This window comes from Protopterus annectens, chromosome 16.part0 (assembly GCF_019279795.1).
Source record: "Protopterus annectens isolate FY-2018-M chromosome 16.part0, PAN1.0, whole genome shotgun sequence".
NCBI lineage: Eukaryota > Metazoa > Chordata > Ceratodontiformes > Protopteridae > Protopterus > Protopterus annectens.
The window spans coordinates 387,484,650-387,511,844 of record NC_056750.1 but is presented as its reverse complement, the minus strand read 5'-3'; the positions used below and the strand labels follow the sequence as shown (position 1 = coordinate 387,511,844).

Genomic DNA, 27,195 nt, shown 5'->3' with positions numbered 1-27,195 from the left:
TGTCATGGTACAGTATCATGGGTTATTTCTGAAACGCACAGATCACTGCAAACTGATGATTCAGCAAAGACATACAGGAGCTAGCTGGATATGACCTCACGGATATGACCACTTCATTATTACCATGGCAGCAAATGAAGAAGAAGATGGAAGGGTCATGCAACATCTAGCATGCAACTTAGCCCCATGGGTAGATACGAGAGTGGTGCTACTCTCTCCTTCTTTCTATGTACATTTGTGTACATGTGCATGTATGTCTATATATTATAATCCATGAGGTACTCCTTAAAAAACAGACATATTGTTGAAATCATCTAGGCTGATTTTTCACCCCCGAAGGTGCATGACCTGTTGAATACAGCATAAGTGTTTATCAAGCTTTATAAAGTAAACTCCATGTAAAACTAGTAGCACCATGAGAAAACATACCTAATCTAAATCATAAACAGTGTACAAGATGACAGGGCATGGTAATATCATATCTTGTGCTATCTTACATGCTCTAACCAGCACACGATTCTCTGTCACCTTTTCTTTACATACAGTACAACATGTCACACGCTGTTTTTGTTTATAAATGTGGTGTATTTATTTGTTTAATTTCTATTTTTGTATATGAATACACCAAATGGTAATGACTTCTGTTTTGATGAGTTCAGGAAAAACACAAAATCAAGAAGAAATTGTGACAAATCTATCCAGTAGCAGTAAAATGATCATATTTCATAAATGCAAAATTAAAAATAATGACAGTAAATCAATTTACCAGTAAAATTATTATATTTCATAGGCATAATTACCCACCCATCTCCATACATAGACCAATAAAAAGAAGCAATGGAAGGAGAAAAATGGAAGAATTAAAACAGAAAGACACAAACTGTAGGTAGATGGTTACAGACTGCAAATATTTAATGGCTGTGTAGTGGACATGACAGGTATAGACTGTAAACATTTTAAGAGTAAGTAAACAACAAAGAGCTCATAACATAGCTGTGAGTGCCAGCTATCAGTATGTTTCTTACATGGTTATATAACCACATTTATCCACACAAGTGACGGTGTTTAATTTATTAATTGGGCTTCCATCCAAATATTATGTAAGCAGTCTTCTGGTTTACTAAATAACATGTCTCCTTTCTGACGCTGTGTTATTTACCGTTTTATGTTATTTTTCCACAAGGATGCTGTAGTTTTCCATCTGTATGTTAAATGCAGACAAGGGCTATACTAGATAATACATTTTGTTTCGCATGGATAAGTATCTACAACATGGTCATGCAAAGGTAACTTAGATTTTTACAAATGGTGAGGATGCTGATATTTCTGAAACTGTTCAGTGTGCTTAATTGATTTTTTTTATATAACATACTTTATGGGTTTCTATTTTTTTACTATAGCAAAAAAATTTCATAACAATTCAGTTATGTGAAGTATGAGCAGAATTGTAGTATCACTGTATGTGATTAGCTTCATTTTCATGTCATGGAGATCAAATTTGCTGCTACACAGATATGTAAAGGGACTACTACATTAGTTGCATGTTTTCAGGATATTCATTTTACAATTCAAAGTGAAGGACAACTTTTTACACTTCGGGTATTAATTTACTCTCACTATCCTGGAATTTTTCTGATTTTGTAATTTTTACTTTTTATGAGTCATGCACATGGGGATGTTTGTTTCTTTTTAAGATACAGCAGGTACAGTAATCTTCTAGCAATCTTACATCAGTTATATAGCCTCTGTTATATCACAAGGAAACATTTATGAAAAATAAGTTATGTACCTACTATAACGTTCCATGTTAGTTGTCCTTCATCTCGCCTACCTTCTTGTTGTTTGGGTTCGGAGCCGATCCTCGGCTCTGACTCGGCCTACTTCTACAGCTCGAGAGCTATTTACTGGCTCGAGGCTAACCCTTATCCCAGGATGCCCAGCGTCAGCTACCCAGATCTCGTTTGTGATAGTGCACACTAGTCATATAAAGTAACCAGTAACCTAAAAACTAATTTACCAAAATAAAGATCAGAGTAAACTGTCATAAGATTACCTGGCATGTGAACCAAGAAAAAGGAAATCAGCCAGTGAAACCATAGTGAACTCCTCTCAATCCTCCAGGCAGGGGGAAGGAGGGGGGAATGCAAGAAGGAAGGCAAAATGCAGGACAACTAATATGGAACATTATGGTAGGTACATAACTTCTTTATGTTAAGTTGTCCCAACTCGCCTTCATTCTTGCTGCTTGAGACAGCATCCCTAGCACCTAAAGACCCTGGGTGGCTCATTGGAACAGACTCTTTAGAACAGTGGAACCAAAAGAAGCCCTGCTCCGGGAGACCACATCCACTTTGTAATGAGAGATAAAGGTATGAGGATTTGCCCAAGTGGCAGCTGCACAAATTGAGTCTATGGGCAATTTAGACTGAAAGGCTACAGAAGTGGCTAATGCTCTAGTAGAATGACCTTTAAGTTTTGCAGGTAGATCTTTATGTCTTAAATGATAAATAAAGGCAATGGTGTCAGATTACCATTTGGACAAGGTCACCTTAGAAACTGGAAGACCTTGCTTATTGTGAGCATAGGAGAGAAATAACTGGTCTGACTTTCTTAGGTCTTTAGTCCTATGGAGGTAAAAATGCAATTGTCTGTGCACATCCATTGGTGAAGATTGTATTCTGCCTTGTTGCTATGATTGGGAAAGAAGATGGGGAGATCAATGGATTGATTTAAATTGTTTTCTGAACAGTCTTTTGGTATGAAGGATGGGTTGGTTCTCAGAGAAACTCTATCTTTGTGAAACACCATATATGGAGGATGAACACAGAGTGCTTGGAGTTCTGAAACATGTCTAGCTGAGGTAATAGCAACCAGAAAAAGTGTTTTCCAAGAAAGAAATTTTAAGGAACATGAAGCTGCTGGTTCAAAGGAAGGCAGAATCAAAGAAGTCAAAACTAAATTGTGATCCCAAGGAGGAGGTGGATCCCTCACTGGGGGTTTAAGAAGAGATGTTCCTCTCATGAAAGCTTTGCAGGGCTTATGAGACATAATGCTAGAATTAAGAATTCCAATATGAAAATTAGATATAGCAACCAGTTGTACCCTGATGGTAGCAGCAGCCGCACCCGACTGAAAAAGCTCTGCTAGAAATTCTAGAATTTGATGGACTGGGGCTGAAAAGGGGTCTAAGTTTCTAGATTCTACCCAGTAGGAAAATCTTTTCCATTTGCTAGCATAAGTCTTTCTCGTAGTTGACTTATGGGGGGAAACAATAATATCACGAACTGTTGGGGAGATACTTGGAAGCCTGGCTAAGGTAGGAAGTGGAGTAACCAAGCTGTGAGCTTGAGAGTCTGAAGGGACTGGTGTAACCCACCTGACTGATGAATCAAAAGATCTGGCACTGGGTCCAGAATCCAAGGTTGGTCTCAGTGCAGGAACAGAAACTATATCTGTCAAGGCCAATAGGGGGCAATGAGGATAATTTTGCAACCCAACAATTTTGCTTTCTGTATGAGTCTTGGAATTAGGGGAAAAGGGGGAAATGCATAAAGGAGTCCCTGAGGCCAATCATGGACTAGACCGTCCCTGGGAGTTTGACCTGGAGGAGGAAGCAGGGAGAAGTAGCTGCTGCATTTGTTGTTGAGGGGAGTGGCAAATAGATCTCTGCAAGGCTGGCCCCATTTGCAGAAGATAAGGTCCGCAACTTCCTGATTCAGAGACCACTCATGAGGCATGAGGATAGCCCCGCTGAGCCTGTCTGCTATTACATTGGATTTCCCAGGTATGTGCGTTGCTGTCAGAAAATGTTAGGAGGAAATCGCCCATTGCCATAGTCTGAGGGCTTCTCGACACAAGGGGTAGGACCTGGTCTTGTCCTGCTTGTTGATGTACCACACAACTGACATGTTGTCTGTTTGGATCACAATAGTCCCAGAAGGAAGAGAGTCGTGAAGAGCTTGCAATGCTAGGAGCACCGCTCTCATCTCTAGGGCATTGATATGCAGATGGTACTCGTGAGGTTGCCACATGCCTTGGACTGTCCTGCCTAGATAATGCCTTCCCCCACCCTATCGGGGAGGCATCCATGGTTACTGTGGCTACCGGAGGGGGTTGAATGAAAGGTCTGCCATGAGTCACCAGTGGGGAGACCATCCACCAAGAGAGGTGTCTTTTGCATGTTTCTGTAATCAGGATCATGTGAGACATGGGTAAGTTCCTGGAAGGACCACTGCATGAAGATAAGCCACTGAAGGAGTCTCATGTGGTAACGTGCTAATGGAACAAGAAGAATGGCAGCTGCCATAGAGCCTAGAGCTTGCAGGACATGTCTGACTTGAATCTTTCTGCTCTGCAATAGAAACGGCACCTGTTGGCGAATAGAGAAAACTCTTTCCTGAGGTAACCTTGCAAACATCTGTTTTGTGTTTAATTCTACTCCTATATATGTGACAGATTGACAGGGCAACAAGGCAGAATTTTCAAAATTTGCTGTAATGCCTAGTTGGGTGCAGGTTGATATTGTATAATCCTGTGCCTCTAAGAGTTGATGCCTGGTGGTAGCAGTCAGGAGCCAGTTGCCTAGATAGGGAAACACCTGGAATCCTTGACGTCTTAGGTGAGCCGTGACTACTGCCATACATTTGGTGAACAAACTGGGGGCTGTGGTGAGACCAAAGGGCAGAGCTCTGAACTGGTAATGACTGGCCCCTACCCGGAAGCAAAGAAATCTCCTGGAGCATCTGTCCATTTTGATATGGTAGTACGCATCCTGAAGATCTATGGAGCACATCTAATTATCCTGACCCAGAAAAGGCAGAATGGACTGCAGTGTTACCATCCAGAACTTTTTTTTTTGTACAGATTTGTTCAAGCTGCTGAGATCCAGTATTGGTTTCCAGTCCTCTGTCTTTTTTGGTACCAAAAAGAATCTTGTGTAAGTTCTGGATCCTAGTTGGTCTGCGGGGACTTCCTGAATGGCTCTTTTTTCTAGCAGTTTTGAGACTTGAATGACTGCTTGATCCCTTAGATTGGGTGGGACATCTGGGATGGACTTATTTGACTCTGGAGTGGGTTGATAGAAGGGAATTTTGTAAACTCCGGATATGATAGATAGTACCCATCTGTCTCTTGTTATATTTTGCCAGGCTTTTGGGTACAGCAAAAGTCTTCCCTCGACTGCCTCCAGAGGTGAGCAGTCGGGAAACCCATCAGGGATGCTGGAAGGGTTTGGCAGACAAAGTTTCTCTGTCACATTGATTTTGCGGTCCCCCTCTGCCATGAGGGTGGTGTCTACCATTGTTGTTGTTGCCCCCTCTGCCCCTCGGGGAAAAATCACGTGTGTCAGGCAAGGGTCCCTGGGATTTTCGAAACCACATCTTTCCACCCCTCTGACCTTTGGGATAAGGTTTGTTAGGAGTGGAAAAATGGACTCCCATGGCAGAGAGAGTCTTGCCTTCCTGCTTACACCTGGTAAGCGTGTCTTTCACCTGAGGCCCAAAAAGTGAAGAGCCATCAAAGGGAGTATTTCTGAAGGACGCTCGAAAGGGTTCCGCAAATTGACAAAGCCACAGCCAAGCATGTCTCCTGACAGCCACTCCTGTACCTGCAGCTCTGCTCGCTCCATCGGCTGCATAGGAAATAAGCCTCATGGAGGAGTTGACTATTGAATTCAGAGTTGCAAGCTGGGAAGCTATTTTGGCTGATGCTCCCTCAGCTGTAGGATCTTGTAGGGTATCTCCAAGCTCTTTTAGGAGATCCCTTTGAAGTCATGTAAAATGAGAGAGATACTTCAGGGACCTCATGGAGAAGGTCGCTAAGGAAAACATTCACTTCCCATATCTGTCCATCATCCTAGACTCTTTGTTTGGTGGATGGACAGACGAAGAAGTTTCTGCTAACTCTTTCTTGGTGGCTGCTGCTACCACCATGGCATCAACTGGCACACCTTTAGTGAGAAATTGTTTGTCCTGGTGAGCTGTTATGAATTTATTTGGTCTCCTCAGAGTAGGTTCCATAGAATCCGGAGCTGACCAAGCCTTTTGAGCTACTACAGGCATGAGTGGATCGAAAGGTGGAGACACCCAGGAGGTGGAGGGTCGGGAGCCGAATGCCTCCGGGTATACAGACTCATCCTTGGTAGGGGCTATGGAAGACCAGCCACCCCTCTACCTAAGCATTTCAAGCAAGGATGTCCAAAAAGGAAACATCTTCTGAGGGGGACCTGGGGGACCCTTCCAATTCATCCAGGTCTGTATCTGAGGTGATGGACTCAGGGAAGTCTAGGTGCTTCCTCTTGCACTTCTTCTTCCGGAGAGGCTCCTCTGAGTGATCAAGGGAGGCCTCGGAAGAAGAGGGATCACCCAATGGGGTGTCCTGGGGCATAGGTTCCCTACACTTCTGGGCCGGAGGAGCAGAAGTTGGCACAGGCACCATGAGGGATGGAGCCGATGGGGCCGATAATAGGGCTGTTTCAGGAGACAGCACACTCTGCATGACCTCGAAGGTGTCCCGACCCCGAGGCAAAGAAAGCTCCAGCTTCGAAGAGATGGGAGTCATTCTCTGTGTCAAGGGCGACGGCTCCAAAGCCGATGTGGGAGCTGAGCTCACCTGCGCTGAAGTTCCGAGAGGGAGAGCGGGGTCAGACAAGGGTCCGATGCCACTTCCCCCCTCGGGGCCAATGAGAGTGCTTCGGCGCCCAGATCCCTCGATGGACGGAACAATCGAGGTGATCGGATCTGACATCGGAACTGAAGAGGAGGTGATCGGCGAGGTCACTTCTACTATCATACACACATATATATATATATATATATATATATAGATATCTAGTGCATGGTCTCCAGCTCCGAACTAAGTGTAGTCGGAGGAGGAATGGAGATAGAGGCAGATGGAGCCGGAACCTGCTGAGGTGGGCTGGAAAGTAATTTCGCAAGGGCCTGTGATTTAAGCAACCTGCTGACTACTGTCTCCACATCCTGATCCGATAACCCAGAGGATCAAGAGGAGTGGGATGAAGAGCGATGACTGCATTCACTTCCTAGTAAGGGTGACTGTGGCACCAAGCGGATTGGCTCCATTGAAGGAGACCTTGCTTGCTTGTGGCTCCGAGATGGCTCCGAGGTAGCAGTTGGAGCCGAGGGAGTTGTTGTCTTGTCGATGCTAGTAGGCACTGACAAACTTGGTTGTTCAAGCCCAAGAGTCGGTTCCGAAGATGGAGCCGATGGCTTGACAGACTTAGAGGATTTCACTGGCTGAGAACCTTTAGCTGGGGAATCCTATGGTTTCAATAATCCTCGAAGGATTAATTTGTTTTTGCGCTCCTGCAGGACCCTTGGACTAAATGCATGACAGATAGAGCAGGAGTCCTGCAGGTGCACAGCCCTAAACAATAAACACAGCTAGTGTGCCCATCTGTCAGAGACATTTTCTGATAGCATGAGTCACACTTTTTGAAGCCAGAAACTTTGACCTCTTTAGACATCTTCAACAACTAAACTACAAAGCAAACAGTCTTTTTTTTTTTTCTTTTTTTACAAATACAGAAAAGAAAGGAGAGCCTCTAACTTAAACAGCTGTCCTAAGGGGGGGGGGGGGGCTCTCTAATTTAAACAAGGTCAATGGGGCGACAGCCAACAAAGCACAGCACACAAGAAAAGGCGATAAGGGGATAAAGTACTATATAGACAAAAACTTGTTACATTTTGAAGAATAAACAACAACAATAATAATAGAAAAAAAATATACTAAGCCTTGAGCTGGTAACAAAGCAACCTCACAGCTGAAGTGGCAAATGAGATCTGGGTAGCTGATGCTGGGCATTCTGGGATAAGTGTTAGCCTTGAGCCAGTAAATAGCTCTCCAGCTATAGAAGTAGGCTGAGTCAGAGCCGACGATCGGCTCCGAACCCAAATAGCAAGAACGAAGGCGAGATGGGACAACTTAACATCTATTATTCTTCATTATGTGAGTCTACTGTGTTGTGTAAACATGTAATACACATTTTAAATGAAAATATCACAGAGGAGGTCAACAATATGATGGCTGACGCATGACAAAACCCAAAATGAAATAATATAAACACAACAGTCTACATCTATGGATAGAACATTATCATTTAAGTCTTGTTGTATGGTTTGATTGCTAAAACATTTGTTCTAGGAGTAAAGTGTATATAAGTTAGAAAACAAAAATGACATTGAAACAACTGCCCCCTTTTATGTAACAATGCATCTTAATGATACTTCTGATGTGCTGTTTAGGCCCATATGGATGTGTTATTATTCTAGGTTTTGGAATTTTGGCTAAAACACTGTTCTCCCCCAAACAATGCCTTTTTAGGCAATGCCAAAGTGACAAACCTTCTGATGTAGCAAAACCAACACAAGGAAATCTAAAGAAGTTACTGCTCAATTCCAGGAGGCTAACCAAGAAACTCAACACCCTCCAGGCTCTCCTCACCCTGGCAAATGTGGTCATCTGTGCAGTTACTATGACATGTTTTAAAGCTGTGGAGAGCACCCCAGCAGTGCAGGACTACAATGCCTTCCGCACATCTAGACCAGCTACTGCACATATAGGAACCAAAGGTAGAGATGTGTAAATCTATATCAACAACAAGCTCAACCCAAGACTTGCCTAACAGGATGACACACATGAGCTTCTCCATGTTCAGATTTCCATAGGCAAAGTCCCATATCATATCCTTGCAAGCTATAGGTTACCCTCTGTGACCCAAGTAACTCATAATTTGTACTTGGATTTACTGGAGGCCTTCACCATTCAACCCAATACCATATCCATGGGAGACCTCAACTACCCCACTGCAAACTGGAACAGACTCAGAGATTCCTGGACTTTGTCAAAACAAACACCTTTGACCAGATTGCCCATGCGCCCACTAGGAGTGCAGCATGCTCCACCCAGCACTCATAAACATGGGAGAACACTGTATCCCCCTCACACACTGTAGTGTCTTCTCTTTTAAGGTCAGACCGCAAAACTGTTTCCTTCATAAACATCAATTTTGTGACCCCAGCTAACTCTGTAACATTTAGGAACTATTCTAAGGCAGAATTCTTACTAAGTGATAACCTAACAAAATGTTAACCACCCCAGTCCTGTAAACACAGTTACCTATTGGAATCCAAATATAAACAGGCTGTATAATAAAAGAAAAAAGTTATAGCAAGTGCTACACCCAGCATGACAAAAACACTCTTATCAATCTAAAAGAACAATTAAGAGGGCAAATTAAGTCAACTAAAACCAAATTTGAGGTAAAGATATTCAACCAGACAAAGAACAGATATAAGGTTTTCTTTAGTTATGCCCAAAACCTCAAAGGCAGCCCACAACAATGTGTTTAACCGATTGTAAATGAAGCCACCTACAGTGCTGAAAGATACTGCAGATCTACTGGCTGACAAATTCAGATCCAGTTTTACCCCATCTGTCCTCCAGCTGCCCCACAGGAAATAGCATCAAATAACCCTCCCACCAGCTTTCTCTAAGGATCATGTCCTAGATGTGCTCTTTAAGGCTAAAAACAATATTGATGAGTTCAGACAGTATCCCAGGATTTCTCCTGAATAGCCTGAAGCATGACCTATCAGGACCACTGGAATCACTGTTTATCTACATCCTCCATACAGGCTTTGTACCATGTGAATGGAGAACTGCAAAGATTATCCCTCTGCATAAGGGTGGGCCATCAATGGACCCTGGGAAGTACAGACCCATACATGTGACTAGTCTCATATGCAAAGCCATTGAAGGAATTTTCATGGGAATTACTAATAAGGACTTTGAAAACTTTCAGACACGGGTTCTAACTCAGTTTGGTTTTGTCAAGAGCAGATTATGCCCACTCAATTTGGTAAACTCCTTTGAGAAGGTCACCAAAGCAATTGATGAGGGCAACATGGTGCATACTACCTACCTTGATGAGGCTAAAGCCTTTGATACAATACTCCAGTCAGCCATTGTAAACAAACTCATGGATATAGGCATAAATCCAGGTTATTATCTAAATGCACACACAAACCCCTGACTACTGGTTCTACTCTTAAGGGTGTGCTTCATCATCAATGTGGTAATTTCCTAGGGTGGCTGGCTAACTTCCCAAAGAGTACTATTATACATTTCTTGGCATTGAGTTTTAAGCCATGGCTTTGGCACCAGTCACTTGTCTGTTTTATTTTTTTCTGTAGGATGTCGGTGTCTTGGGGGGATTCTGTGGCTGCACTAAAGATGCCCTTGACATTGGCCTTGACTTCAGAGAAGTAGATGTCAAAAAGGAAAGGACCTAGCACAGAGTCCTCAGGGATTCCACTAGTGACCAGATTGTTTGTAGAGGTGGTCTCCCCATCCTAACTTTCTTGGTCCTATCTGAGAGCCAGCTTGCTGTCCAACATGTAACATATGATTTTCAACCAATACGTGTCTAAGGTAGTAAAGAAATCATTCTATGCTGCTCAGCTATTAGCAAGGTCATGGCATCTAGGTCCAACAAAGTAATGTTTCTATTGTATTCAGCTCTGATCAGGGACATCATCAAGTACAATGCTCCTTCAGTACTTACCTTACTAGGCACACACAGCAACTGGAATGTCTACAGAGGTTCCTCACAAAAAGAATATGGGGCATAATCAGCATGACCTATACAGATCACCTCAAAGCCCTATCTCTATACACTGCTTCCTATAGACAGTCTAGAAGTGATCTGTGCTTGGCATACAAAGCATCCTTGGATCCTACTCTAATGGACCTTTGGCATACCTGCAAAATGAATGGCATTAGAATTATTCAATCTAGAGATTTAAACTTTGCTTGCAACATAAATAGGCCATGTTGGAGGGACAGGTATGTGTCTCAGAGACGTCACCTTATCTGGAACAGGCTTCCTATCTGTGTGAAACAGAACTCCTCTCTAACCCTATTCAAGAGAAACCTGGACCAGTGGATGGGAAATTGTAAATATATACCTAGTCCAGCACCTATGACTCTAATGGACAGAGGAAGCCTGCAAATTTTGCCCTTGGTTAGACATGCTCCTTAAAATAACCTATAAGGCACATAAACTTCTGGTATACAACTGGGATGCTTGGCTAGGCTTATAAAGGCTCCAGTGACTGTTACCATAATATACACCTCTGAATCTAATGGAGTAAAAAATAACCAAACTTTTTGTTTATTTTTTTTTCCCTGGAGGAGTCATGTGAATTTCACTACCACATAAGTTTAAAAACATTTTACCATTCTTATCAATATAACATTGCCTTAACAGTATCTTAAAGTAATCAGGTATATCAAACTAGATTTTGACAAATTATGGTTCAAACAGCCAGCATGTATTCCATCATTTGGAATTTCTGACTTGTGAGCATTCTCAATCCTCAATTTACTATGGTATTTGTTTATTTACAATGCAAATGAATATGCACAGTAAAAAAATGATTTTGTACCTATTACAAAATATAAAAAAAAGGTTCATTATGCTTAAACTGTTACTCATGTTGAAAGCAATTAAGTGTAACATACATCTTCTTGTTCACAAGGTACCCTAACAGCATTATGACTGTTGAACCATTCTATCTCTGATGTGGGCAACTAGGATGCAGTCAGCTCACCTATGGAGCAACTGAGACACAGCAAGATCCAGACTCTGATGACGGCATCCCTACCTGTGGGTTGGGATAGCTACTATCAGTGAGACATACACAACAGAGACTCGGGATCACATACCACAGCAGATTCTTGCCCCTTCATAGAAAGATGCCTGAACTCTGGCTTAAATGTACACCCTATCTCTAAACAACATGACTGGCAAAAAACTCCTGCAGTTCCTGATGGGCATAATACTAGGGGTCTGAACATTCTAGTTTTCCCCCATATTATCTTTACTGTTAAGCATTCCTTGCCTAAGCATTGGGCTTGACTGGGGGAAGTATATAGGAATTCTGGTAAAAACTGTGTCTGGATTGAGGAACAGGGCATTGTGAACCCTGCTATACTCTCACAGGAAGATATAAAGAAGAATTCAGTTTTTATATGAAAAATTGCTTAATTCCTTTCAGAATCTTGGACATTTAATTTTTCATCTTAAAGTTATTTTATGTTAGCAAAACCCAGAACTAAAGTAATGAGCTGTGACTGAGGTACATCCAGGCACCCTTGATTTGTTTCTTAAACTCTGTACCTTTGTAGGGCGTAACACTCATGTCACCACACTGTATTCTCAGATTGTCTGTTAAATTTGCAAGGGCTGGCTATTAATAACCTAAAACTATAAAAGATTTTATGCATGTGGCCATCAACAGAAGGAAAATGCAGTTAGTGGAAAGCTAATATATGTAAAAACATATAAGAAGATTTGGTCGTAGGCTTCTTTGGCCTTACAACACTCTGACCAATGGCTGCATTTGTGGAATTTCATCTCACTCTAGGTCACAGTATCAGGCTTACCCTTCTGGACCAGAGCCACTCCTTGTGTGGGGAACCTAGGAACACAGAAACCTATATTGCATTATGCTGACAGAGAAGTTAAATTAGCCAGTGATATGGCATCATCTTTGGCACTTTGATAGAATTCTACATATGCAACCTACCTCCTCCTGCTAACAGCCAGAAGCTTCACCAAAGCCCTCAAAATCAAGCCAAAGCTGATGTCAAGTGCTGCCGCCTGCCCTGCCCCTTGCACACAAGATTACTACCTATCTGTCCACTGTGTGGAGCTCAGGTAGAAGGACTAAGTGAACCCCTCCCCTTTCCAACATGGACTTGCTTACTATGATCCTTTTCTGGTCAGATCTTCCAACACTCAGCCCTCTAACAGACCTGGTCAGATTCTGCAAAGTTAGGATGATATTTGCCTTCATCATGCAGCTAGTTAATTGCAGTTATTTTTATGATGAAGAATTTCTCACCTTACACTTTTCTATTGTTTATGGAATACTTAGCATTTTAATGCATTTTTGTAATATGATATGATGGTAAAAAGCAGAGTATGCCGTAACATGAAACAGTAATAGTTTTCATACCATTAGCTCAAAAATCACTTTCTTGCCTTGCAAGTTTCCTAGATGCAAAGAACAAGCATACCCAAGAATCTCAATGCATGCAAACAATAACAGTTACACAAGATTCTAACAGGGACGAAATAAAAATCATAGTTTGAAAGGCATATTATTTTTCATTTAATTGTATTATCTACTGTTAAAGCTATAGAATAAACTACTGTCTTTCCGCTTTTCCCGGTTAGGGGTCGCCACAGCGGAACTCTGGTCCGCTAATGATTGGCAGTAGATTTTTACGTGCTGGCATGCCGGGCCTAACGCACAACCTTCAACGAAGGAACATCCATTCACGCATGTCGACACAGAGAAGACACTCTAACTGAGAATCAAACGTGCAATGTCTAACTATGAGGTGACAACGCTACCGCAGCACCACCACCGCAGTCATTGTTAAATCTATAGAATAATCTTTTTAATTTGTTTCTTTCCCTTTCTGTTTGTAACAAAGAGAACAATTTTGTAATGTGTAGAAAATGATGAACTATTTTTTTTTAAATGTTTTATTATGTAGTACAGTATGTAGTGCTGTCTATTAAGTGTACAGATTTTCAAGATGCTTATAAAATACTTCTTGTATTAAGTATGTCAGTATGCTGACTTTGTCTAAAGGCTTGAGTCATGGCTGTAAAAGGTCACTGGACCCATGCATCCATCTAATTAACTATTTTAATAAATATTATACTTAACTTAGAAGTCTCTTTTTCCAATCACAACTCGAGTCATCAGCAAATTGAGAGAGAGAGAGCGAGAGAGAGAGAGGACAGGCATACTGTATGGACTGAATTTGAAGTTAACTGCTTACAAATAAGCATAAATATTCGATTCTCGGCTGGAGTGCAGGGAGTGCCTTCTGTGTGGAGTCTGCATGTCCTCCCCGCGGTCTAGGGGCCTCCGAAAGGCATGCATGAATGGGCGTGCCTTTGCTCTAGGTTGGGCATCGGGCTGGCAACTCGGCACCATAAAAATTGACTGCCAATCATTAGTGGACCGGAGTTTCGCTGTGGCGACCCCTAACCGGGAAAAGCCGAAAAGACCAACATTTTATCTGGCAAGAGAGGTGATGCTCAACGCTTATCTGTGACTAATCAGTCCTGCTTTACTGCCCTCAGTCCTGTAAATGAATAGCAGAAGTATGAACAGGCAATGCGATTCACATGCATAGTTTCACTCTTACCTGACAATATTTGGGTGTGAAAGCTTCTGCAGTAAACTGATCTCTCTTACTATTACATCCTGGTCAACATCATTCTTGTAAATTTTCACGACCATCACTTTGTTAGTAGTGGTGTGTGTCACCTAGGGTTAAAGAAACAGAAAGACAAAAACTTTAAATTTAAACAATGACAATAAATGAAGCTTGTTTAGATATACAGGATAAATACAGAGAAATTAGTTCTCCAACCTGGTCTTGTCTACTTTCACAACTGATAGTCAAATGAAGCATCACTTTATATGCTTTTCACAGGCTCAACAGAAGTAAAGTAAGATGGGCCTGATTAAGGACATACCTCTTCATGCATTTATTTTCAACAATACAACAGTAGAACTTCAATTCCACAACAAAAGTGCAAAAGTGTTTCCAATGAGATCAAGACCCCTAAAGTAAAGTGTAAGAAGTCCAAGTAAATACTGTTCACTGACTTAAAAAGAGACTCATATCTGACTTAAACTGGTCATGAGAAGCATTTGTAAGACTACAAATGGAGAACTGTATACAGTTCTCAGGGTATTTAGTGCTAGGAAGGGATCCCAAAGATGCTGACATCATTCTTCCACTGTATAGGGCAGTGATAAGGTCAGTGGTGGAGTACTGTCTAGAGTTCTGGGGTACAGAGCATGAGGAGTATTTTCAGAGATGTTAAAGTCATCCTTCAATTTACAGGGCAGTGATAAGGCCACAACTGGAGTACTGTGTAAATTTCTGAGGTATATAGCATGGAGAGTAGATTGTAGAGATGGTGAGGCTATCCCTTATAGGCACATATAGGACTACAGCTGCAGCACTGAGAACATTTCTGGGGTGCATGGCAAAAGGGTAGAGTTCAGAGATGGTGAGGTCATTATTCCATTGTATAGAACAGTGATAAGGCCCAGCTGGAATTCTGTGCATATTTCTGTGTAACATAGCATGTGGAGTAGATTCCAGAGATGGTGAGGTCATCCTTCCATTGTACAGAGGACTTGTAAGGACACATACAGAGTATGGGGTACAAAGCATGAGTATTGAGGAGATTTAGGAGATGATGATGTCATCCTTCCTTTGTATATGACATGGTAAGGACACAGCTGGAGTACTGGGTACATTCCTGGGCTACATAGTATGAGGAATGAGCCCTGGGGATGCTGAGATAATCCTGTTTTGTGTATGACACTGGAAGGCCACAACTAGAACACATTGAACATTTCTGGGGTGAATGGCATTTGGAGTAGATTGTAGAAATTGTGGGGTCATCCCTTCATAGTATGGGACAGTGATTAGGCCACAGCTGGAGTACTGTGCACATTTTTGGAGTGGGTAGCATGGGGAGTACATTTAAGAGATGGTAAGGTCATCCTTCCATTGTACAGAGGACTTGTAAGGACACATATAGAGTACTGTGTTCAGTTCTATTGGCCTTACAGAGAAAAGAAGACCAAGCTCACAGTAAATATGCAGTTGGGTGTACTAAAAGACCATCGGAGGTGGAGAGACATGTCTATAAAGAAATTCTCTAAGAACTGGTGCTGGAAGCAATAAAGTAAGGAATGTATGGGAATATAAATGTCCAACAGTGGTGTTGCAAGGGCAAATGAGAATAGTGGAGCTGTGTATATGTGAGCGTTAATAGATAGGTTTTGTGAGTGTGTGTGTGTGTGTGTGTGTGTGTGTGTGTGTGTGTGTGTGTGTGTGTGTGTGTGTGTGTGTGTGTGTGTGTGTGTGTGTGTTTGTGTGGCATTTATTCTGCTAACAACTGCACAAAGTAATATCCAAGTTCAATGTCTCTGAAAGTCATGACACTGCATAACAAAGGTTTATATAACAAGGGAAAAAAAACAAATATGCAGGATAGGTGACTCCTTAGTTATATCAAAGTCTAAAATGTTACATTGTTGTACAGACCTGTGCTAGTTCACATGACAATTAAGCAAAGTTCTAGAATGAGCCTCTAGCCAAGTTTAGTAAGACAGTTACACAAGATGTCAATCATAAATGTATGTATCTGAGAGTACCGAAGTCAACAATTAAGGCTCATTGGGCGCATATACATATAATATCACAAAGAATGAATTAAACATGCCATAGAGCATGGATAGACATATACACACACACACACACACACACACACATATGTGTGTGTATATATATATATATATATATATATATATATATATATATATATATATATATATATGGGTCCCCTTCAAAACATCTAAAACTCATAACATCTAATTTCATAACATTGAAACCAGAACATCTAAAACCCATAACACTGAATTTCATAACATCTAACAGTACAAATCACATGAAAATAACATCATCTCCACATATAACAATATATAATGACACCAAACTACCAAACACACATTTTACTATGTTTCTGCAGGGGGGCTTGATACAGTGGGGTTAGGAAATTAACTTTTTCCCACTGTAGTGCGATCTTGGAGTTGGCATATTTAATTTACGTGGGGGTGGGGGGGCTTGCCCCCCTGCAGAAACATAGAAAAAAGTGTGTTTGGTAGTTTGGTGTCATTATATGTGGAAGGGATGTTATTTTCTTGTGATTTGTAGTGTTAGATGTTATGAAATTCAATGTTATGGGTTTAAGATGTTCTGGTCTCAGTGTTATGAAATTCGATGTTATGGGATTTAGATGTTTCAAAGTAAACATATATATATATATATATATATATATATATATATATATATACATATATATATATATATATATATATATATATACACACACATACATACACACACATATATATTAAACACCACACAAAAAGCAATATAAAGATACTAAAAATGCTACACAACATGCAATGCAAATAAACTCATGAAAAAAAGCAGCAGACAAATTTAAAGTTTATTATCTACTCTGATGCGAGGACCTTACAACATCAGCTGTTCTGGGCCTCTCATGTGAATTAACACTGACCATAAAAAGTAAATCATGTGGCATGCATAGCTAGCAGGTAGTGCACTTGTGGCAGACTTTCATGCTGATCCTTTAAGGGCAACCTTTCAGCTTTCACTTGCCAATTGCACAAAAGTGAGTAATTACTCATTAAGCTGGCAAGAGAAGAGTTAACAGCCTTCACGGCTACCAGTTCTAAAGATCATAAAGATAGACATCCACTGAGGAGGATTATGGGGACTGAATGATACAGACAAACAAGCAGGAATGTGTGTGTAGTCTGTGATTTTTCATTTTAAATTACATTTATTTTATTTGTTAACCATGTAAGAGGACTGGTCATCATACCACTTTTTCACTATGACCTTGGGTAATGGCAAATGAAACAACTATCCATTTATTTAGTTTTATTTACTGGCATAGTGTGTGTGTGTGTGTGTGTGTGTGTGTGTGTATACATGTGTGGAGTTTGTTTCTAGGGGAAATGTGAGTTGGTGTGGCTTATAAGTAGTGTGTCAGGTTGTATGACAAGTTTTTTTCATGATGTTAAGCTACAAGGGGATTAAATGCCTAGGGCTGGCATAGTTTGTAGAGCTGGAATCCAAATGGTAGGTCACATATTTGTTTTATGGGTAGTCATTTAGCTTTTTCTAGGGTGATACAGTGATACTCATGGAGGGTTGAGTTTGCAATGAATTGGCAAAAGCTGTCGGATACTGTTTGGATTGTGGTAGCGTTTGTCTAGGAGGTGGATGTGAAAATGTGGGTAACCCATATTCTAACTGAGAATGAGAACTCATTTGTCAGTGGTTGCTCCGACTGTTCTCTGACTGTTTGAGATACAAAATAGAAGATTTTTTTGGGCTCAGAAGAGGAAGGAGTTTATTTTTTTCTTTCTTTTCTTTCTATGTGGAAATAGAAGTTAAAAGGCTGGTCATATTTAACTCCTTTATATCTCTCTCACTACAATATGTTACCACCCATACATTCCACTTTCTTCATAATATTCAATAAACTATCCCAATGTGGGGACATTCACCACAATCCAGGACCTCTCATGCATCTACTTCTCTTCAATCCCCCCTCTCAAGAAGCCTGTTACTAGTAACACTAAACATATGTAGCATCTGCAACAAAATAAGAGAATTTCATTCTTGCCTAATGCAGTACTCCCCAGACACACTAACAGTTACTGAAACATAGTTAAAACCACACATCCAAAACAATGAAATAGTACCTCCAGGATTTAACATATTAAGAACTGATAAAACCCATAAAAAGCAGGCGGAGTAGCATTAATCTATCCTAATATCTACACAGTTCTACCTCTCTCCATACCAGTTCCATCATTTAGTAATGCCAAAATTCCTATTGCTTCTTTACAAATAAATAATATCAAACAATTATGTATTGTAGTAGTGTGCTTACCTCTTGGCCAAAATATTCCTATACTAGTTGACATTCTCTTTTGAATATCTGAAAACATCTTCAATTAAACAATTATCATGGGTGATATCAATATCAACTGGCAGAATTTAATCACATACTCTCCATCAAATAGCATCAACCTTTATGGTTTCACATAGCTCCTCACAATTCCCAACAGAATCCAAAACAGTAATCACCCAGGAGCTACCCTAGACTGGATCCTGGTCTCAGATCCACAAAAATATTCTAATTCCATTACCCTTCCTAACATCTTAAGTGACCACCTACTTGCATATGCCCACAGGACCTCCCTTCAAGTACCCAAACCCCACACCTACAAAACATCCAGAAACTTAACAAACTTTAATTGACTATTTAATATCATCTTAAAAAACATCAAATGGTCCTCACTAAAACCTCTACTACTAGAAAATGCTATCAACCACTTCAGTAAACTGTTTTTGGACACCCTTAACAACTTAGCCCCTCTTTGAACAGAAAGAACAAAAACAAACCATGCACCCTGGTTAACTAAATCCATAAAACAAATACTACAAACCAGAGATCAAGCCTATTATTTGTGTGCCAATTGTAAGAATCAATGAGACTGTACTATAGTAGAAAGAACTGGAAGTAACTACAAAGAGACTGGAATGAATGTCTTTATTTGTTAATTATCCAAACGCATGCTGAACAGGTGCCAGTCACTCCTTTATGGGCCAAATAAAAAAGACAAAAATCTACTAAAATATAAGCAACTACATAACAAAGAAAAAAAAACAACTAGTCATTGCTGACAAGAAACAAAACTTCTCCCAACAAATGTCCAACCACAAAAAAAAAAAAAAAACAAAAGTACTGGAAAACCATCTCAGCACTCCTTACCCCAGATTTCCAACAAAACCCATCACCTTCCACAGATAAAACATCATTACAAACAGCTATGTTCAATACCCACTTTATTGGCTGTATACTTAAACTTGTAATCAAGTCTACTTTCAACACAAATTCTAACAGACAATCCCATTCCAACCCTCTCTAAAACACCTGAAGGGGGATGGATGGTGGAGAGTCAAGAATAAATAAAGGTCAACAACACAGATGGAATTTTATGGAAAGTACATAACATCTTTATCTGATGTGGTCAATCTTCATTTATTCCTTGACCTTGACATATGGGTCAGAGTCCCCAGCTACTTTGTATCTTGGGAGGACTCACAGAAAGATATTCCTGAGCACCACAGAACCAAAGGATGCTCTTCCCCTAGAGACCAAATCCAATTTGTAATGAGTAATAAAGGTATGTGGAGAGGCCCATGTCACAGCTGGACAAATATTATCCATGGAAGCCTTGGAATAAAAAAATGCTGAAGTAGCTATAGCTCTAGTAGAATGTGCCCTGACAGGCCCAGGCATATCAACTTTCCTCTTATTGTAAACGAAAGATATACAATCCTTCAGCCATCTAGATAAGGTAACCTTAGATACTGGTTTACCCATTCTGGCATTTGTAAAGGAAACAGAGAGTTGGTCAGATTTTCTAATATCTTTTGTTCTATGGAAATAGAATCACAATTGTCTATGGACATCCAATAAACACAAAGAGTTTTCACCTTTGTTTGAGATATTGGAGGAAAAAATAGCAAATTGATTGTCTGATTCATATTTGTCTCTGACACCACCTTTGACAGAAAGTATTCATCTTCAAGGAAGCTCTGACATAGTGAAATATCAAATATGGTAGTTTGCAAGAAATGGCTTGAATTTCTGAAAATTCTTCTGGCAGATGTAATTGCTAACAGAAATATAGTTTTGCAAGTTAAATTTTTTAAGCTGCAGTTGGCAGCAGGCTTAAAGGGGGAATGTACTATTGTTTGTAGCACTAAGGTAAGATCCCAGGGTACAAATGGATCTTTATATGGAGGTTTTAGCAATAATGTCCTTCTTAAGAATGTTTTGCAAAGTTTATGAGAAATTTATGAATATCTCTTGAACCCATTATGAAAGTCAGAAATAGCTGCTAGCTGAACCATAAGAGTAGAGACAGTGTCTCCTTCTTCAAAGAGTAAGGCTAAAAATTCTAAGATTTTGTTAATAGGAGGGGAATAAGGGTCAATGTTATCATGAGCCCAACAGGAAAATTTTTGCCACTTACTCTTATAGGTTTCCTAGTGGCGGGTTTATGTGATGCCAAAAGGATCTTACGAACTGGAGAAGAGAAATATGCCTGACAGTCAGTGAAACTGGAGAAGCTAAGCTGTCAGCCTGAGATTCTGAAGATTTGGGTGAACTAATCCCTCTGGATGGGATAGGAGATCTGGATCTGGGTACAGAGTCCACAGTTGTCAAATCCGGTAAGGCCAAAGAAAAGGGAACTAAATCTGTTGAGGCCAGAAGGGAGGAATGAGGATTACCTTGTTCTTCAAGCTTATTGCTTTCTTCAGGAATTGTGGGATTAAAGGAAAGGGAGGAAAGGCATATAGAAGTCTGGAGGGCCAATTGTGGAAGAGACCATCTCTTCTGGGACTCCCCAAGAGGAAGGACCAGGGCAAAGCAACTGCTAAACTTGTTGTTCAGGGGTGATGCAAATAGGTCACAGCAAAGCTGGCCCCAGTGACAAAATATTTTTCATTCCAGTTTGGGATTGAGAGACCACTCGGGAGGCAGGAGAATGCATCTGCTCAAAAGTGGTGGGAAGAGATCACCCACTGCCAAACTCTCAGAGCTTCTGGACAAAGAGGATATGATTTTGTTCCTCCCTGCTTGTTCATGTACCAGACTACTGACATATTGTCTGTTTGGATCGCAATCATTCCTAAGGGGAGAGCAGTTTGAAAGCCCTACAATGCTAAAATACTGCCCTCATCTCTAGAACACTGATATGCAAGTTTGCCTTCAGGGTGGACCAAGTGCCTTGGACAGTCTTCACCAGATAATGCCCCCCCCCCCAATCTGGGAGGCATCCATGGTCACAAGTGCAGCATGGAACAAAAGGGTGCCCAGAGAATTTCATCTGAATGAATCCACCAAGCTAAGTCTTTCTTGCAATGGTTGGTAATTAAAATCTGATCTGACATTGGTTGATATAGTATGGACCACTGAGAGGCTAGAACCCACTGAAGAATTCTCATGTGAAATCTTGTTAAAGGAACTTACGTAATGGCAACTGCCAACGAGCCTAAGGCCTGTAAGACTAATCGTATGGCTACTCTCTTATTCCTGACAATCTTTTTTACACGGGTCTTGATATTTTGTAGTCTTGGAAGGGGGGGGGAGCTATGCAAGTATTGGTGTTCAGCACTGCTCCTGTGAACTCTAAAGCTTGTGTTGGAGTCAGTTGTGATTTTTCATAATTTATAGTGATGCCTAGGTTTGTCCAGGTCTTCTTGTTCTAGAAGATGTCTGGTGGGAGTGGTAATGAGCCAATCTAAGTACAGAAATACCCGGAATCCTTGGAGTCTCAAGTGAGCTGCTACTACTGCCATGCATTTAGTGAACACCCTGTAGGCTGTGGTGAGGCCAAAGGGCAGAGCTGTAAATTGATAATGACTGGCTCCCAGTCAGAAGCGGAGGAATCTCCTGGAGTGCTTGTCCATTTTTATGTGGTAATATGCATCCTAGAGATCTATCAAGCACTTCCAATCATCTTTCCCTGGAAACTGGAGAATAGACTGAACCGTGACCATCTGGAATTTTGTTTGTCGAACAGACTACTTCTAAACACTCAGATCCAAAACTGGTCTCCAGTCCCCTGTCTCCTTTCACACTAAAAAGAATCTTGAGTAAATTTTGGGCTGGTGAAACCTCTTAGATGACTCTTTTTTGAAGCAGTTTTTTAAATTTCCAGTACTGCTGGTTCCCTCATCAGAGAAACATCAGAGATTCTGTTGGAATTGTTTGGAACAGGCAGAAAGGGTATGGTATATCCTCTGGTTATAATCCTTTGCACCCAAACATCTGGAGTTATTTGGTGCCAAGTGTGTTGGTGCAAGGATAGATGCCTCTGACTGCTTCGAAAGGAAAGCAATTGGGCCTTCTTTCAGGAGTGCTGGTAGGATTTGCCAAGAAAGGAGTCCCTGGAACTCTAATTTTGTGGACCACCTCTGGTACGTGGACAGCATTTTCCGTTAGAGCTCCCCCCTCTGCCATGGGATAGCCACTGCCATGTGTGTCCTGAAAAGGCCCTTGAGACTTTCTAAACCACATTTACCGAGTCCTTTGGTTCCTGAAGAAGGACCGTTGAGGAGTAGAAAAACATACACCATCCACAGAAATGGTCTTTCCATCTTTCTCACACCTGAACAAACTTTCTCAAACTTTAGGGCCAAAAAAGGGATGATCTGTCAAAGGGAGCATTGACAAATGAAGACTTGAATGGCTCTGCAAATTTGCATAAGTGCATTCAGGTGTGTCTCTTAATGGCTATGCCTGATCCTGCTGCTCTAGTCATCCCTTCGGCTGCATGTGCTATGAGCCTCATGGATGAATTTGAAATGGACTCTGGGGTGGCCAACTGAGAAGTAACCTTATCTTGGACCTCTTCAGATATGGCTCCTGCTAGGGTATCTGATAGCTCTTTAATCAGATCCCTCTGAAGTCTGGTGAAGTGTGCCATAAAGTTCAAAGACCACAATGCAAAGGTTGATAAGTGTAAACCCACTTTTCAAGCCTATCCTTTGCCTGAGACTCTCTGCTGAGAGGATGGATAGTGGAACTTTCCTCTGCCAGTTCCTTTTTTGTGGCTGATGCTACCACCATGGCCACTACTAGTAATCCCTTTGCCCAAAACTGATGGCCTTCTGGTGCAGAAATAATTTTGTCTGGCCTCTTAGGAATAGGTTCTATGATGTCAGGAGCCTTCCATACCTGCTGCAAGATCAACTTAATGAGTTCCTCAGCAGGCGGAGTAAACCAAGAGGTAGATGATCAAGCCCCAAAGGCCTGCAGGTATACTGATTCCTTCAAAGAGGGCTTTTGGGATGTCCAAACACCCCTCTGTTTAAAGGATTTCAAGGATGTTTCCAAAGGGGACATGTTTTGGGGGCTGACCACGGGGAACCCTCCCCCTCATCAAAATCAGTATCTTCTGTGACGGATTCCTCCATGGAATCTACATGCTTCTTCTTATGCTTCCTCTTCTGAGGAACCTCCTCAGTGGGATGAGCTGGGGAGGTATCAGAAGAGGACAATTCCTGAATAGGTGCATCCCGTGGCCTTGCGGCTTGCTCACTGTCCAGGAGTTGAGATAAAAGGAAACTCTAGTTAAGAAGAAGGTTTTGGAATCTGCTTTGATAGGAAAGGAACCATCTGAATGCCCACAGTGGACAAGGCCCTCTCCATAACCTGGATAGTTGGCCCCCCCAAAGGGGGAAGGGAGCCTAGAACCATGAAGGACTGGCTCAGAACCATGGTTACATCCCACTCCAAAGAAGCTGCTCCTGAAGCTGAAGCTAGGGTCAAGCTAAAGCATGCTGAAGCCTTGAGGTGCAGAGATGGCTCTGAAAAAAACAGAGTGGAGTCTCGCCCCTTGGAGCCAACAGTGTAGCCATGGTCCTGAGAGTTCTCCAGCTCCAACATAGCCAAAACACTCTGAGTAGAAATTGGTACCAGAGAAGCAGGTCTCATCAGAACCAAAACATTAAGCACCAGAAAACTTTCAGCTGGAATCTGCAAGGCATCAGAGGAGGTTAGAGAAGGAAGAGTAGGAGGTGTCACAAAAAGGGGGGGGGGATCCAGCATCTAAAGGAGCTGGAACCAAAGATGCACCTGTGAGTTCCCCTTGCTGTAAGCAGCTGATTCACTAATCTCAACATATCTAATTCTGTTAAACTCCTAGTGGAATGAATTGACTGGGTTGAGGGGGATTTTGGTCTTTCCAAAAATGGACTTGGCAACTGAATAACTATGGTCTATGGATGGGGAGTATCTGGTCTTAGGTCTATCCAGCAAAAGAAAATTCAGGACATTCTGTTGTATCTGAAAATATCAGTGCCACAACAGAGAATGGTGCCAAAACTGCTGGCTCTAGTTCTGATATTTTGGCACCAGTGGTGAAGTCAGTTTTGGTGTAGAAGTTGACATTGAAGAAGTCTTTGAAAAGACTGTCAGTTCCGTAGAAACAACAGGAACCAAAGTCCTTGGTTTTTCGGTTGTTGGTGCCGAGGGAGATGTGGGCACCGACTGACTCCTCTTTTTTGTTTATCTAGTTTAGAAGATTAAGATGAAGATGAAGGGGAAGATACATCTGTTTTACTTTTACCAGAAAAACTAGGTAAGGCCTCCTCAAAAGCAGTTTTAATTATCCACTTTAGCAACAATTTGTTCTTCTGTACTACCAATGCCTGGTGACTAAAGACATGACAGATTGAGCAATCCTCTTACAAATGCACTGGGCCCAGGCAATAGACACAAAAAGTACGCTCATCAGAATTGGGCATCTTTCAGTCACACTTCAGATATTTTTTAAAGCCTGAAGCTCCTTTAACTTTGTCAGCCATACTTGTAAACAAGCAATAACAAAAAGTGTAATTATAAGAGAAAGGTACAGGAAAGCTACCAACAATGGTAGAAATGAATATCGAAGTGGCGAAGAATGCCAATAATGGTATGTAGACTACAGCAAGTGTAGGGAGAAAAATGAAAATAAACTACTACAAGATTTTTCTTACTCTTTTTTTTTTAATAGAGAAGTAGAGGGAAAGAATTACTACCAATAATGAAAGTCGCAAGATACACTGAAGAGTATAACAGAGGAAAGAAGGGAGATAAAAATTTATAATGGAAAAGGGTAGGCTATAGAGGAAAGATGAATAACTAGATACTATTAAGTAACAAAATACAGTAAGTTATAGTAAAACTTTAAATTAGATCAGGAAAATTGAACTTTGCTAGAGAGCAATTTGGCAACACGTCTGCTGCAGAAAGTGGCAAATGAGATCCGAGGTAAATTGAAGAGGAGCATTATGGGTGGAACTTAAGCTCAAGAGTTTTTGGTTCTCACTGGCTGTAATAATGCCCAAGTTAGTTCTGATGCTCTGAACTAAACCCATATGTCAAGGAATAAATGAAGCTTGACAACATCAGATACCTTGTTCCCTTTCCTCTGACCATCTTCTATCAGAGTACTTAAAATTTGCTGTAGATGCAATTGCTTATCCTGTTAGCATTCTTATCAACTGATCCATCATGGAATCTCAAGTCCCTAACCTCTGGAAGAAATCCATCATAACTGCACTACACAAAGGAGGAAAATATAATGAATTATCAACCCATCTCTATCCTCTCTCCTCTATCCAAACTGCTGGAAAAATGTATACACATACAATTATTAAACCACCTTACCCATATCAACCTTCTTGCACCTACTCAACACAGTTTTCAACCAGCACATAGCACAACCACTACTCTTAACTCCTTCATGGATACTTTTAATAAAGCCACAGACTCTGACCAAATAACCTCTGTAATTCTACTAGATCTGTCAAAGGCCTTTGACACAGTATCACATTATAAACTTCTAGAGCAACTTTCTATAATGGGTTGTTCAGAATCCTCCCAAAAATGGTTTGTTAGCTATTTAACCAATAGCCAACAATGTGTAAAATGGCAAAGTAATCTGTCTCAATACCACGTTAACCAAACAGGAGTGCCACAAGGATCCATTCTTGGACCCTTACTCTTCAATATCTTTATTAATAATTTTCACACTGCCTCTTTTTAAAGCTCTATTATCCAATACACTGATGAATCTACCATCATCCCCTCTTCAAACAACCTCTAACACATTTTGGAAATAATTCAAGACACCTTTACCTCAATCGAATCTTGGCTAAATGGAGCACAATTACTCCTCAACCTCAATAAGACAAAACTTCTACTTTTCACATCAAAATCACTCTCATTGGATTTTAAGAGATATTCACAAAACAATACAAAGACTGAAATTGTAACACATGCAAAGCTATTGGGCATCACTATAGACAATAAACTTACATTCATACAACACATACATAATGCCATTAAAAAACACATTTCAAACTAGGACACAAAAAATTTGCGGATACTCCCACAAAAAAGAAAAAAAAAAACAATTGACAATACCTATTTGCTCCCCTCCCTCTTATACAGTGCCCCCATTTAAAGCAACCTACATATGTCCCTAAAGAATAAGCTTCAGTCTTATTATAATAAAATAACCAAATTTACTTACAAATGCATCTTACCGCTCTCACCACTGTTATACTGTTAATGAACTAAACTGTCTGAAATTCCCCCATCATCTTGACTTTATACGACTAGCTATTGCACACAAAATAATACACAAACAAAAAAGCTGCCCTGCCTTAAAACCTGTCATACATTCCTACCAGAAATCTCCATTCCAAAAATAAACAACTTATAACTGTATACAGACATAATAAAAGAGCTTGTCATAGTATTTACTCCTATGCTATTGTAAAACTATGGAACGCCTTACCTACAAATATCAGTGCCATAGAATGTCTCAAGAATTTCAAGTTTTCACTAAAAAATTACCTTCTTAATGCTCGTATCTGCCCTTGCTCCTTCCTAGA

The 27,195-nt window shown here is 40.8% G+C and overlaps 1 protein-coding gene across 7 annotated transcripts in view; it reads right to left on the bottom strand.

The window, feature by feature from the left end:
• The window catches only part of LOC122790699 (dual specificity testis-specific protein kinase 1-like), a 1,196,153-nt gene that overhangs the window by 307,418 nt on the left and 861,540 nt on the right, over window positions 1-27,195 (bottom strand). For all 7 annotated transcript variants that reach the window (XM_044058245.1, XM_044058246.1, XM_044058247.1 and 4 more), the window contains one exon: window positions 14,251-14,372. In XM_044058245.1, coding sequence (XP_043914180.1) covers window positions 14,251-14,372 — 122 coding nt within the window. The remainder of the gene's footprint in view (window positions 1-14,250; window positions 14,373-27,195) is intronic.